The sequence below is a fragment of the Cataglyphis hispanica genome, chromosome 18, assembly GCF_021464435.1.
Source record: "Cataglyphis hispanica isolate Lineage 1 chromosome 18, ULB_Chis1_1.0, whole genome shotgun sequence".
NCBI classification, from domain to species: domain Eukaryota; kingdom Metazoa; phylum Arthropoda; class Insecta; order Hymenoptera; family Formicidae; genus Cataglyphis; species Cataglyphis hispanica.
This window is the reverse complement of record NC_065971.1, coordinates 4,867,929-4,883,208: the sequence shown is the minus strand read 5'-3', so window position 1 is coordinate 4,883,208 and position 15,280 is coordinate 4,867,929. Positions and strand designations below refer to the sequence as shown.

Here is a 15,280-nt window from a genome sequence, read left to right as displayed (position 1 = left end):
CATAAGTATATTAAAATAAAATAAAGAAATATTATTTATATTTCTCTTTTATAAAGGAGATGTCCCGAGCGCTCCTGGAAAACCTACGGTAACGAAACTTCGAAATTCGGTATACCAATTAAATTGGGAACCTGCACAAGCTCATGGTTCGCAAATAACTTTGTATCGATTGGAAGGCTTAATTACTGATGACAATAACAAACAAGATAACGAAGCCGATGAGAACTGGAATTTATATTATAACGGAACGGATAATTACTGGATAATTACCGGAGACATGGATCAGAAATATATAAAATTTCGCGTGCGAGCTAAAAATGCTTATGGTTTCGGCGCTTGGAGTGAATCAAGCTCGATCATTGATCTAACAGAATCTACCGGAGGATTAATAAATATAAGTACACAACAGCAATTACCGTTAATGTTAGGCGCCATAGTGATTGTTATCATAATGCTAGCCTGCTTCTGCTATTTTTTCTGCCGTAAGTATACTTTAGTAGCTCGTTTTTAATTGTAAATTAATTCAGATAAAATACGATATATGGAATTTCTGGGAAAAAAAAAAATGTTGATAGAAAACAATATATATATTATGTATTTTGACAACGTGATATTAGACAAATGTATCATAACGTTATCCAGCAGTTTACCAACAACGCAAAGAAGATAAAAAGACGGTTCTACCTCCAATAATATCCGATGTCGAATTAGCAACTCTTCGCGAAATACCTCGCGGGAACTTCGTTCAATCCAATGCATTATACTCTTCTACATTGCAAAATGATCCGGATGATTCTGCATTGCCTAAAATCAAACAAGAACAAATCACATTAGCAAAATTTTTAGGCAGTGGTGCATTCGGAAAGGTAAAATTTAATTTTCAACATTCCCTCTACGCAATATATCTTTGTTATAATATATATAAAATTTACATTATTATATATAAAAATTATATATAAAATTACGTTATTATATAAAATTTTTTTAAAGTAACTCTGAATATTTTTTTAGGTATTTCAGGGAAATGCGAAGGATTTAGAAGGACCGGGCATAACGCCCGTCGCCATAAAGATGTTGCGAAAGGATGCTTCTTCGCAAGAGAAGACGGAATTTTTGCAAGAAGCGAGACTTATGAGCCATTTTCGACATAAGCATGTACTAAGACTGCTAGGCGTTTGTTTGGATACCGATCCTCCCTTACTCGTATTAGAATTAATGGAAGCTGGTGATCTGTTGAGTTATTTGAGAGAAAGTCGATCCTTGCAACCCACAGATTCGCACGCTCTGCGTCTACAAGATTTACTTGCTATGTGTGAAGACGTTGCGCGAGGCTGTCGTTATCTAGAAGAATTGCATTTCGTGCACAGAGATCTTGCATGCAGGAATTGTTTAGTGTCAGCGAGGGATCGCGAGAATCGTGTTGTAAAAATTGGTGACTTTGGATTAGCTAGAGATATTTACAAGAACGATTATTATCGCAAGGTAAAAGCAAAATATTTTTTAAATGATAATTTTACAGACTACTCATTTATAATTTCATATAAAAATAATATCATACATTTTTATACTAGACAATATTAAAAGAAAGAGAATAATTATTTTCTTTTTCTTTACAAATCAAGAGATACATAAGCTAGAACGGTTTTAGCACGCTTGTGCATGCTTTTTAAAAAATTAAAAGCAACTTGGATGAAAATGTTAATTGACAAAAATCATGCTTTAGGAAGGAGAAGGCCTGTTACCTGTTCGCTGGATGGCACCGGAATCCTTGGTAGACGGAATATTTACTTCACAAAGTGACGTTTGGGCATTTGGCGTGCTAATATGGGAAATTACGTCGTTGGGTCAGCAACCTTATCCTGCCAGAACTAATCTCGAAGTATTACATTACGTACGTGCGGGCGGCAGGCTGTCGAAACCCCTCAATTGTCCATCGACGTTGCATCAATTGATGATGCGTTGCTGGAGCGCAGCGGACGCTAGACCAAGCTTTAAGATTTGCCTGGAAAACATCGTCGCCTTGAGAAGCAATATAGAAGACGCAATATTGAGTCCAGTGCATACTGGACATTATTTAACCCGCAGAGGTAAATTAACATTAATCCTTTTTCATACTCATATCACTGCATGGAGCAATTAATTTTCGCTAATCGGTAGAATGTTGACTGATATTAAGCAAGTTATTTTTACTCGCACCTGCATTACATAAAATATCTAATGCGTTCATGGATCATTCATTTTGCTATTATAATGAGATTACATGTATCATTTACATACAAGAGTTCAATGTTTTTCTTTAAAATACAGATATCAGAAATGTTACAACGAATGAAAGCAAAGCACATAGGCATATAATATTTTGTAATACATATGATAGCTTACAAATTATAAATGATAAATTGACTACATGGAAATATTTTTTACAAATTAAATATTAAAAATGTAAATTGATAACAAAACTTATTAATTTTAATTATACATCATTTCCTGTTGAAAAATATAAGCATGTTTCTCATACATTCAGGTAATTCGGCATTATCAGATCACATGTAACAGAATATCTTTATCATGTGCTTCTTTAATCCTTAAATGTACTAGAATATTACTATTTGCTTAAATACATATTTATCATTGCATGGCTCGTGCTTGCAGGCGTGTCTAACATGGCTTACTTTGCTGACAAGAATCAAAATCATAACAATTCAGGTAGGTTTTAATAAACATCATCTGCCTCTGTAATTCTAATGGTAAAAAGAAATATAGTTTCATTTTTCTCCGCAAGCTCGTATTCTTTTTGTCATTATAATTAATTCATATGCATAACTTGCAAAACAATATATAAGTAACACATACATAAGATACAAGATCATATTAAGATTTAAAGAATTATTTCGTTTCTTTATAAAAAAATAAATTTTTTTAACAAGTTTGCAATTCATAAGATTTCCTAATATACTTTACTATAAATTGTAATCGATATTTTGTAGGAAACTCCTGGAAATCCAGTAGCTCCGAAGGAAGCCGAGATATGCAACCTTTTCTCCAAAACTCGAACTATGCCATGCTCAACCCACAATCCGGCGAGGTTCCAAAGTATCTAGAATTATTAGCGGATAACGAGGATATCTCAAAAGAAAATCCTACGAGTGGTTACGAAGTACCTCGTTCGAGTCACATCTCAGATCAGAATTTAGCAAATATAAACAGGATTAATTGCACGAATCAAGATCGTAAGTGCAGTTTATCCATTGAGACCACACAGGAATGTAAGGAACATTCTACAGGAGAACAAAAGCAATCTGATGGAAAATTATATCAAAAGAGATCATCGATCACTAGTCTGAATTTGCCAGATCCAAAAGATGCATCGTTTTCGGGAGTACCAGAAAAATACAACACATTGGACAGCTCGAAGTTAGTGAATTCAATTGCAAAGGCGACACTGAATAGGGACTCTTTCTCGTCTTTAAACGGACGAAAATACAGAATTGACTTGAGCGAGCGAAGGGATTCTGAGACGAGCATCGAGGGTAGAAGCTCCAGTTCGCACAGCTTGGCGCCTTCTACACGTCCTAGTTCCTCTTTGATCAATTCGCAGACAGCCCTTCCATGTCTGAAAATTAACGTTCTCGCGAACGTTGCAGGAAGTGGAGAAGTGCTTTCGAATGAGAGCGCAGTGACAAAAAATACGTTACCAAAGATCCAAAAGACTCACTCGAACTTGCAGAATGGCAAGGCAAATATACCACTCGTGATAAATAGCGCGTTGTTGAATCTGCTGCGACAGACGCCTGTAGTTGAGGAGGGCAATAACATAGTCACATATACAAATATAAATGTGGACGCTGTCAGAGTGAACGGATCGTGAATCGCTGATCGTAGCGGATCTAAAATGAGATTCCTATAAATAATATATTTTTGAATTTACAAGTAAGTCGATAATTAAATGTTCTGAGTTACACTCATGAATAGAGCTATACGACTTGGGACAACAAATAATTACATGACAATAAATTCTAGATCATTATGAGGTACTATTTTTAATAACGTTTTTTCTTTGTAATTTCTATGATAGGCGTATTTATCTAAGGTTTATTCAGGATTTGTTTTATTAATTTGTTGAAAGATACAGCTAATACGATTTTGCTCAAAAATTTTTCCTTTCTTTTCTTAGCACAGTGCCTTAAATGATGCATATTCAACAGATTAAAAAACTCTGCTTATATTATTAAAATCCAAACATTTTATATGTCAAGAAAATAAAAAGTTGCAAAACGGAATTAAATAGCTTTAAACTGCCATTATAATGTACATATATATAAACTTTTATACTCAAAAAGTTATGCAACTTATGGCAGATGGTTTTGTGACAAATAGATATCGTTCGATTTCAGTAATATAATCGTGAACCTGTTATTTAATATAAGAATTATATGGTAATGAAAGATGATAAATGTGAAGTATAGTTTAATCTAATAATCACTACATTTCAAATAATATATTTATTGAATAATTTACGAAATTCCTCACTGTTCATTGTACAAATTTCATAGTTGATAATTAAAGAATAACATGGAAAGCTATATAAGAAATTGTTAAGTTTTCTATATAGTTTTAATAATATAAAAGTGTATGTGTGTATAATCTTATTTTGAAAAGATAAGTTTTTGAATGTATAAAATCTTGCGAAATTTATGCTAATGGACTAATGATTATGCTCGACTATTTTTGTAATTTCAATTTGCTTTATATACATATATATGAAGATTTCAGATATGTATATATATATATATATACATATATAGTCAAAGTGAACAGAATTAAAAATTGTAAATATATAAATATATATAAAAGTGTGAGTTTTAATTAATTCAACAAAAATTATCTACAAAATATATTCTTTTTCTTTAAATTCCTTTAAAATATTTATAAAACAATCACAATAAAATACAAAAGAGATAAATGAGTTACTACTAAATTTTGTATTTTTAATATATTTTTCAGGAACCTTCAAAATCTATTAACTTACATCTGCAATGTATATAACACTTAATATACATAAAAGGATCTCCAAAAACTTGGAACTTTGTATCTATACATGTTCTTTCTTCTCATAGATATTTTGTTCTCTTGATTCTGCACGTGAATAAATTTGATTTATGTATCAGTGTTCATATATATTCATTAGACATTTTTCTCTATTAGAATTAGATCCTGAAAAATAGAGAATGCACAGATATATTTTAATTTGTTTTAATAGCAAAAATATGTTCAGTCATATAATAATAAATGAAAGAAGGAAAGAGAATTCATTACTAATTTAAAATTTGAATTTTGTTACATTTTATCATTTATGAGAAAAAGTCAGATATTTTATTTCTTTTTTTTTCCACAAAGTAATGTTTAAAATAAATAACTACGAGTTTTAATGTTGCCTACTTAAATTTATAATATTATAAACTCTATCTTATATAAATATACAATACAATAAATATAGCATAATATAGAATAGCAAAATTATGTACTTAAGTCGCATTTGTAAGAGGTACATCATCATCATCTGAATCATCCTTACTATGTTCATGCAACAAAACATATTCTCTAGTACTGAAGCCAAATCGTACTACATCTTTTTCCAATAGTTCATGATATCTTCTTGGTTCTAACTTTACATTATTTACAAATGTTCCATTTGCTGATTCTAAATCAATAATATATGGTCGTATTCTTCTACCTTCGATGCCTCCTTCTTTTTGATAGGGAACTAATCGATATTGTAGAGCGGCATGTTGCTTGGAACACGAGGGATGATCTAAGGGTATGTCGGCTACTTTACGATCTCTACCCATAAGATATGCTGACTGTCGGTGAATGTATAATGTAGGTAATGCTTTCTCGCCTTTGAAGGGATACAATCTCCATCTCCGTTTGGGTTTTTTGGCATCTTGCGGTTCAGAATATTTTATAACTACTCCATTGACAGTATTCATATCCTCTGTTAATTTTCCTGATACTTCAAAGTTGGGCTTTTCTTTTTCAGTCTTTACATTCGATTTTCCCCAATCAACAGAAGATTCTCTTTTAATTTTTATGTCTTCTGAACTTCTCTTTTGCTTATGTTGATCACTGTGTCTTCTTCCAGTGTCATCCCTTCTATCTCTACTTCTACTCCTTTCACTGCGTTCTCTGTGTCTAGAGTGATTATTTTCTCTTCTTGCTGGCGATCTTTCGTACTTTTTTTTCCCATTCTGCTTCTCATCATCTCTTCTAGAATGATCGCGTCTATTACCTCTGTGATCTCTGTCTCTGCTTTTATCTCTTTGCGATCTGTCTCTATGAGAATCGTTACTCCTCTCACATCTGTCCTCTCTGTTATTTTTATATGTTTCTCTTCGCTCTGCACCGTTGCTGTGACTTGGCCGCCAATTTGACATAGTTTTCAAGTTTCTTTAGAATAAACAAAAAATTAGTGACAATCGTCACTATCGACAATATAACCTAATCTAACCACAAAACTGTTCGGTTACAATGGCTAAAATTAAATTATGGCAAATCGCAATGTTACATGTTACACATACGTAAAAACTACGATGAAATCAATGGTGTACAAATATTTTTGTTACTGTTACTTCCGAGAAGAATGATCCAAAATGATTTAACGATTCTATACCAGTGTATTGCACCTGACTGCACAATGGCACAGTATATACTGTGACCTGTGACAATAGTTTAAGTTTAAGATGGCGCCATACAAAAGATACTAGGACCGATGCTAGGATCGGTTTTTATATTTAAGACTTAAGTATAATCTTAAGATGTCATGAACCAAACACAGAGCCACATTAATATTTTAATTTTAAGACATTATTTAAGATGGTCTTGGAATTAAAAATGGACTTATGAAAATTGGTCTAGGGATGTGACCCGTGTTCTGAAATTCCCTGCATAAGTCATTGCATCGTTCCCGCTAATAAATACTTGAATAATAAAAAATAGTTCATAATAAAATATAGTGAGTAATAGATTATTAATTCGTTCATTCAAATGAATTTCAAAAATGATTTTCTTAGATCTATAGAATTTACTAATGACTTTATTACAGTTTATAAGTAAATGTATATATACAATATTTAAAAAAAAAAAAAATTGCTTCGTCTTCTTCTATGCTTTTTGCATAAAGTAAATAATAATTATTGTGCTATTTCTTTTATATTGTATCTGCGCCTATATAATATGAAAAAATATTACGTAACGTGATTATAACAATATTTTAAACAGTAATTTTGCTTCCATTACAGTAAATTTAAGTAATACATACACATATCATTTTCATAAAGTGTGTCTCCAGGATTCGTTACAGTTCATCAGTGCGACGCTCAAATTCCTTAGTTAGTGCTTGTATATTTATTACATGGGATCTATTAGGTATTGACAAACTTTTTTTGTATTCTTTTTCCCTGCTGGCTCTAAATAATATAAAAATATTATGTAAGATTATAACAGTATTAAACAGTAAATTTAATTTTGTTATAAAAATAAATAATATTAATAATATAACAATAATAATAAACTATATTTTTCTAAAAATTTTAATTTTATTTGTTATTTTATATTAATATAACATTAATTTTAATTATAATTTTATAACATTTTATTGAAAATTATAATGTGTGCATGTATAAAATTACAAGATTAAATATTTTAACATTGTATATGTGAAAACTTAAGCGCAACACTTTTTTTCAACAGGTTTATATATTTTTTAATTTCTCAAATATTCAAACAAATTGATGATGAATGTATTGCTCATTTACTAAAAGTGCACATCAAATATATTTAAACACAATAGATATATTATATAGTATAACTGAACACATCCCAAATAGCAAGATGAATAAGATGTAGCAAAAGCAAGATGATTTCTATCAAATAACATTTTAATGATCGGTTTTAAATATCTTATCTATGTTAGAAACGCAATTAAGACGTCATTTGACATTACCTTGCTACTTGGGACGTAAAAGCTATGAAAAATACACATACATGTGCAAACAGCAAGATACTGCATTTTATTTTGTATAAAAAAGTACAAAATTATTCTTATGTACATAATAATACATAATTAAGATATCTACAAGAATATTTATGAGTTTTAAGTACATAATTTGCTGCGACTCTCTATCTCATTTCGCAACTGCTTCTGTTTTTATTTTAACTGCAATAAAAATGCTGCATCTGATAATTCATAAAATATGTCCGCCTCTTTTATACTATTTTATATTAGCGTCTATTATTTATCACTATCTGATCAATAGAGATTTATAAAGGTCCCCACTCTCCTTTCTCTTATTATTGCAAAACGAGAACAAACGAGACAAAAAAATTAAATTTTATTTAAACCACTTGAAATATTTGATTAATCGTTATATCAGGAACAATAAGAGATAATTAACTTGTAGTTGAAATAAAGTATAAAATGCAATAACACATACACAATGGGATATAATAAATTAGAAAAATCTCTTTCAGAGAAAAGCATTCTGCGTACGATCACAAATTATGTTTTAAACATCTGAAAAGGAAAGCTGTTTGTTGAAATAAAATTAGTATATCGAGAAGGATTTTTCGATAGAGTCAGTGCCGTCAGAATTGCTTTCGGCGGCGTCCACAAAAGCTGTCGAAAGATCACCGGCTAGTTTGCTGACGGATCTAGAGGTCACATCATACATGAAGATTTCCTTGTCACCCTGATCGCCGCCGTCTCTCGGCCTGAAAAATCGCGGTGAGTGAAAGCGCGTAGGCACTAGCAAATTCCTTGACTTTCAAGTAGATTCGTAGGATCGACAAACTATCGATAATAATATACGATGAGAGAATCATACATGTGTTAGTAGTACATGTTAAAAACTTGCAGTGAAATAAATGTCTATAATACACATGTATAACATAAGAATGAAAAGACAAAATTACGAAAGAGATCGTGAAGCCTTAATACAAAATTATAAAATTTCAGAAATAGTAAAGAATTTAATAAAAATTTAGTAACTAATGGTAAATGGATAACAAATCAACAAAATAAAAACTAATAACAAGTATAAAAATATTTATTAAATTAGAGAATATTTAATAATATACACACATTAAAGAAATAGAAAAAAAGTTTATATATTTTAATCAATAATGATTCTAATAAATTTAAAAATATGTAAGACCAATTTTGTATGCCATATTATAAATCTCTATCTAATATAAAATAATGCAATAAATAAATTTTTCAGAAAATATCACGAAAAAAACAGTCACTGCTTAATACTTATATTAATATAATGAAAATTTCATGCAACAGATCTAATCAACATAAAAAGTATTTTGAAGCATTAATGAAAAACAAATTATGTAACAATCTACGTAATGCTCGTTAAGATAATCAATACTCACATAGTCACAAGGAGCACGACCGACTGCTTCTGTGGTTCGGTGTGACTCTCATGTTCGAGCCATTTCTTGTAGTTTTCCGCGGTGGGCTTTTTCACGAGCTGCTTGAGGGTGTCACCGGCGAGAAATCTAACCGGCTGCACATCGCCATTGGCCTCTCTGCCGCGTCGCTGTGAATCCGTGATCTCCTTCTCCTCGCTGCCGAGAAAGTTGTAGTCGACAGGTGCTAACACCACCACGCTCGAGATCCTACGGCCGTTGAGCTCTGGCACGTCCGGTATCGGAAAGGACGCACCGCTCACTTTAAGTGGTAGGTAACGATTGTATTGAACGGGGTCTCCGTCCGCTCCCACGGTCACTGGCTCGAGTCGGGTCGCATCGTCTCGTATGTGCTGCTCCGCTACCGCCCGGCCTTGCTCCGTATTCGGATCAAAGCGTACTACTTTCATCTCAACGCCGCCGGGTCGCAAGGTAGCCTGTTCGAATTTAGTTGAGCCATCGACGGTAACGGCCTTCTTCGACGGCGAGTCCTCTTGGCTCACTATACGCTGCGTTGTTTTCGTTACCGGCCTCTTAGCGATCGCTGGCACAGGCTCGCTGCCAGCGGCAATTGCCGTACCGCCTCCGGCGCCATAGAAATTCGCCAGTGCTTCCGGCGGTAGTTTCTCGATCGGTATGTCGCCAATCTTGTCGTAATCGAGAATCTGTATGTCGGCATTGCCCAAGATCCCAGAACTCAGTAGCTGTTCCCTGATATCATCCGGTACTTCGTCTGGCAGGTTGGCGATGTTTTCCTTGATCTTGGCCGCCTTGTTCGGCGAGAGCGTAGTTGTTGGTGCTTCGGTAGTGGTAGTCGTGGTAGTGGTGGTCGTTGTCGTCGTCGTCGTCGTCGTCGTGGGTAAGAACGTTCTGACGGTCGACAACGAATTGAACTCTTCAGAAGGGCTAACTGGCGTCGCATAGATCTTCTGTGTAGGATCGTTTTGCGATACCGGCCGACTACCCCATATAGAATGCTGTTGAGAGGAAGCAATCTGCGGTCGTTGTTGCGGCGTCGGACGATTTTGCAAGAAACTCTGTTGATTATTTTGATAGATTTGATGTTTTGCGTTTAATTGTTGATGTTGTTGTTGAAGAGTATCGGCGGAGATGAAACGATTCGGTAGATTTCCGGAGAATTGTTGGGGATCGTGAAGAACATTGAGCGATTGCGTTGAGACAAATTGATTCTGAGAAATTTCAGGGAACGCAGTTGGCACTACCGTGGGATTTGGTGGGAACGGACCGGGATGAAGCGGATTCTCTCTGATTGCATAATGTTGCTCCAGTTTCGGGACAGCTTTAAAAATTTCACCTGCCGATCGTTGCGGTTGTTGAAGCTGCGGCTGATTATATTTAAACTGCGCGCGATAATTTTGTTGTTCTTGAAGAAGCTTCTGTTCTTGTTCCTGTTTCCGCCTGTGTTGCTCCTGCAAGCGTTGTAGCTCTTGCAATTGCTGTTGTTCCTGCAGACGTTGCTGTTCCTGTAGATGTTGTTGTTCCTGCAATCGCTGCTGTTCTTGAAGTCTTTGATGCTCTTGTTGCCTCTGATGTTCCTGCTGCCTTTGCTGCTCTAATAATCTCTGTTGCTCGATTTGTCTTTGCTGTTCCAGAAAACGTTGGTGTTCTTGATGTCGCTGCTGTTCATGTTGACGTTGATGTTCTCGTTGTTTTAACAACTCTTGTTGTCGTCGTTGTTCGTGATATCGTTGTTTCTCTAACTCCTGCTGCTTGAATGGAGGTAACGATTGCGGTGGACGTTCAACATTGAAACTGTTTGGTCTGGACAAAGATTGTTGTGAGGACTCCGAGTTAAACCCTCCAGATCTAATGGGTAGCGATTGTTGAGGTGGTTGTTGTGGCGGTTCCGCAAAGTTATTCTGTGGTGCCGGTTGATTCTGCAAGTGCACATTTTGATGCGACACTGATAAAGTAGGCGGAAATCCGGGTTGTTGTGGGTGATTGATGTTGACACGATGCGGCGGCGGACCAAAATTGTTAAAAGGCGCGCGTTGTTGTACTTCCGGTAAACCTTGAATCGTTATAGGATGCCGCTGTCTCGATGGTGGCAGACTTCTCAAAGGTTGCTGAGGCGGAAACGCTTGATGATGCGATGGCGGCGGCGGCGGTGGTGACGGCGGCGGTTGCTGCTGCTGCTGTTGTTGCAAGAATGTCGGCGGCTGTTGTTGCTGCTGCTGCAAAAACGTTGGCGGCTGTTGCAGCGCTTGTTGCTGAGGTGGGAACGAGTTAACAATACGTTGTTGCGGAAATGCAGGAGGTACTCGCGGTGGTTGCAGCGGCTGATACGGACCATGCTGTCTCTTCGGCGATCCCGGAGACACTGTCGGTTTGCTGGTATGCTGTCGCGCATTGTTTCCGGGCGCCTCCAGATCATTGCGCTTGTTGTGATTATTTGGTGGTATTTGCTCGGTGCCGAAGGTCACGCGGATGCCACTACCGCCAGAGTGATACACTTCGCTATCGGGTCGAATGATAGCGCGCAGAGTCGTTGATGGTTCCGGAAGCGGCGCCAACGTCGCTGTTTGTGTCGGTTCTTCAGCATATGACGCGTGATTATCCGGTTTAATTTCTTCGTGCTCCTTCACCGGCGTTAGTGCGGGAATCGGTGGATCGTAGACGACGCGAGTCTTATCACCGTAACCTTTTTTCTTCTCGTACTTTACATAGAATACCTGAATAGGTTCCTTGGTGGGACGTGGCTGAGGTGGAGGCGGCGGTGGTACCGGAGTCGGCAGAGATTCATTAGATTCCTTAATGATAATCTCAATGATCGGCTCAGGTTCCGTTGGATAATAGCTCAGCGGACTCTCCTCATACAGATCGTCACTCTTCGGGCTCGCTAAAGGATTATACAGGGGATCCCTTTGAGAGTATTGCACTATCGGTTCCATCTGCACCGCATATGGCGGCAGACGACCGCCCTTTCGCAAGTGGAAGGTCAGTTGCTGACGCTTGTCGCGGTTCTTCGACGACGAATTCTCCTCCTTGGCGAAAGCCGCGGCAACGAGGAGTGTTGCTCCCAAGAATATCTAAAAGAAAAGAAAGAATCGGTGTAATCGACAAAGTGTTTTATAAAATTGTGGCTGTGACCATATTGATTTATAAAACTAATATTTATAAATTTAAAAATTTCAAATATAGGAGAAATAAGTTTTTTTTTTCTAGCACTAGTTTACACAAAATCTGACAAAACATTAATAATCTTTTTAATAATAATTCATCTTCTGAAAAATAGCACATTGATTTATGTCGATTGACATAGTCTAATAGATCGATGATGTCACCGTTTCAAATCGATTAGCAGAGCAAGCAAGAATATAAAGAAGGGAGACTTTATGTGTTCTGATAACCGAGTAACCCGTTTAATAACCAGAAAACGCAAGACCTTAACAGACCTCGAATCGATTGGTATGCTAGCGAGAATCAAGGAACAGTTAGCCTGATAAGCAATTTCCAGTTGTGATCGTGCTCTCGATATGGTGAGGCCGACTTGTGTGACATATCGAATATTTCTTATTTCTTTGAAATTATCCGGTTCCCAAACTTTTATTATCCAGAGATTGTAAATGTTCCATTGACGTAATTATTGACAAAATTAAATGATATTCTCATAATTTTTTTATAATAAAGTAATAAACTAATTAAAAAATATAATATAATAATTAAATTTAACATTCTTTTTACAATTTCAAAATATATATATATATATATATATATATATATATATAAATCGTAATAGGATATAGAATGCAATAAGATATGCTTCAATGTGGTCGATTAATTTTTTTGAAGTCAATCGGAAAGTGGGTGAAGGAGAAAGAAAGAGAGAATCAAAGTTCAAGATTGTATAGCGTCGCGTTTCACCTCGAGAATTCGGTGCCTCTCGGCACTGGTTAGCATATTCGAATAAGGCCTCGAGTATCTCTTTTAACAAGAGATGCGCGCACGTTTCAAAGCCACATTCAAAGCTGCAAAACTAACTGAAGAAAAAGCGATACTGATGATGAAACACGTCTGCGATTATAAACGGTCAATTATCTGCGCAGAGATTATCGGTCATTTCATTGCCGGTCGCGTCCGGCGAGTTTTATTAATGCACTTTCGCCGTTTCACGAGCGTCGATACGCTCGCTGATTGCAAATGATAGTATCGAGATTTCGCGCGACACGCTTATTATGATGAAAGTACAAGCGGTCTGCGTCTAAGGGATCCATCTTCACCCTCTTCGCAAACGTGTCCATTATAATAATAATTACCAGTTTAGCGAACCGCATGTTGTAATCGTTTTTCGTCGCTCTTCCTCGTCTGGTCCGCGCGGAAAGAGTCACGCACTTCTTTCACCGGCCGATTCTTGCGTTAGAGATGGCTAACTCGCGACATGACACTGCTCGAGACGATTGTGCGTGTCTTGCTGGACGATATCCAGCGAAGCTTCGCATGGGAACTGAGGACAGATCAAGCCCAGGGGCCGTTTCTCCCTACTCGATGCCACCACCACCTTGAAGCCACCGCTCCTCAAGAAGCTCCTCTCTAATATTGAAGACGGTGGAGCAGCACCTTTCTCCGGGGCCTCTCCGGTGCGCACACGTCTCATTGGTATTTGTGTTCCTGGTGCATGTAGACACATACATAACTAAAGACGGTAGAAAAAAAAAGAAAGAGACAGAGAGAGAAAGAGAGAGAGATAGAAATGCACACGGTATGGAGTGTACCTTCTTCACAACGACAACTTTCTTCAAATTCATCCAATGGAGCGTGGAGGGGACGATTATACTAAATGGCATTACACTCTTCCGCGACCTCCAAGGCCCATCGAAATCGAAACCTGCCTTTCTTTCTTTCTTCGACGCGGTCGCGTGTACCGAGGACTATTCGGTGAAAGAACCGCTAAGTAAAGTCTCTTATGCCTTCAATCCGAGTGAACACGATTACTTTCCCTATGGGATAATCTACGCTAAGCTGCGACTTCCGTGATCGTTTCCGATCCGTTCAATGTGATTCTTATCTACAGAAAAGAATATATAAATTCGATTATTGACAAATCGACGATTAATTATTAACAGTTGTTATTCTTGCTCTGCGATGGATATGATGATTAAATCGTGCCTGCAATTATATTATCATTAGTATTTTAGCCATTGACTTTCCCTTGTGGATCTTGCTCCTCTCGAATAATAGTTGCATTATATCTACGCTTTTAAATAGTACGTTGCATATTACAAATGAATTGTCTAAAAACAAAAATAATTTTGATTTTACAGAAATGCAAGAATAAAAATTGTTTTTTCTTTTTTTTTCTTATAGAATATTTTCTACAACAGTAATATTTCAATCTCTTTCTTTCTTTCTTTTTTTCTTTACGCGTGTGAATATGTACTTTCAAAATTTTATTTTTATATATGAACGTATAATACATATATGTATACATACATGTATATATACACACATATACATATACGTATATAATTGTGTTTATATAAAAAATAAGTGTTGAAAGTATGCATGTGAAGAAAAGACGGAATATCGCTATATGTATATTCAGTTTCATAAATATCTTATTTCCAACAATGATTAGAATGATGATTAAAATAATATTACATACCGAGATTCTTCTCATATCTTTTATAAAAAATTTCGCATATAGCGCAAAAGATTATTTATTAGAATCCTGTTACGTCAACATTTGACAGATCTGACCTATAAATTATAAAATTACATGAAACATTTTTTCAGATATGATACGAGAGAATCTGAGGTAACTCGTTTAATCGCAAGAGATAATAGT

At 35.7% G+C, this 15,280-nt stretch overlaps 3 protein-coding genes across 6 annotated transcripts in view; 1 reads left to right on the top strand and 2 right to left on the bottom strand.

Annotated features, from left to right (window-relative positions):
• LOC126856234 (proto-oncogene tyrosine-protein kinase ROS-like) overlaps positions 1-4,771 on the top strand; it is a 33,991-nt gene extending 29,220 nt beyond the window's left edge. The window contains exons 17-22 of one of the 4 annotated variants that reach the window (XM_050604556.1): positions 57-482; positions 643-866; positions 1,012-1,482; positions 1,724-2,087; positions 2,653-2,706; positions 2,988-4,771. In XM_050604556.1, coding sequence (XP_050460513.1) covers positions 57-482; positions 643-866; positions 1,012-1,482; positions 1,724-2,087; positions 2,653-2,706; positions 2,988-3,868 — 2,420 coding nt within the window. In that variant the 3' untranslated portion in view covers positions 3,869-4,771. The remainder of the gene's footprint in view (positions 1-56; positions 483-642; positions 867-1,011; positions 1,483-1,723; positions 2,088-2,652; positions 2,707-2,987) is intronic. The other 3 variants (XM_050604559.1, XM_050604557.1, XM_050604558.1) reach the window with 3 other exon arrangements.
• Positions 4,772-4,819: 48 nt separating this feature from the next.
• LOC126856298 (smad nuclear-interacting protein 1) lies at positions 4,820-6,742 on the bottom strand. The gene is made up of 3 exons (XM_050604702.1): positions 6,579-6,742; positions 5,526-6,447; positions 4,820-5,214 (listed from the first exon to the last, which is right to left on the bottom strand). Exon 2 carries the CDS (start codon positions 6,432-6,434, stop codon positions 5,526-5,528), a length of 909 nt encoding a protein of 302 aa, XP_050460659.1. The 5' UTR covers positions 6,435-6,447; positions 6,579-6,742; the 3' UTR covers positions 4,820-5,214.
• Positions 6,743-8,042: 1,300 nt separating this feature from the next.
• Positions 8,043-14,653, bottom strand: LOC126856247 (bromodomain-containing protein 4-like). Its single transcript, XM_050604588.1, has 4 exons — positions 14,208-14,653; positions 13,752-14,103; positions 9,439-12,524; positions 8,043-8,769 (listed from the first exon to the last, which is right to left on the bottom strand). The coding sequence occupies exons 2-4, from the start codon at positions 13,767-13,769 to the stop codon at positions 8,604-8,606; spliced, it is 3,270 nt and encodes a 1,089-aa protein (XP_050460545.1). The 5' UTR covers positions 13,770-14,103; positions 14,208-14,653; the 3' UTR covers positions 8,043-8,603.
• Between the last annotated feature and the right edge of the window lie 627 nt (positions 14,654-15,280).

Excerpts from the sequence above, each read along its gene's own strand:
- LOC126856298 (XM_050604702.1), bottom strand. The coding sequence starts at position 6,434 with ATGTCAAATTGGCGGCCAAGTCACAGCAACGGTGCAGAGCGAAGAGAA.
- LOC126856247 (XM_050604588.1), bottom strand. Across the intron at positions 8,770-9,438 it reads GTCGTGCTCCTTGTGACTAT|GCCGAGAGACGGCGGCGATC; the intron begins GTGAGTATTGAT and ends GCGATTTTTCAG.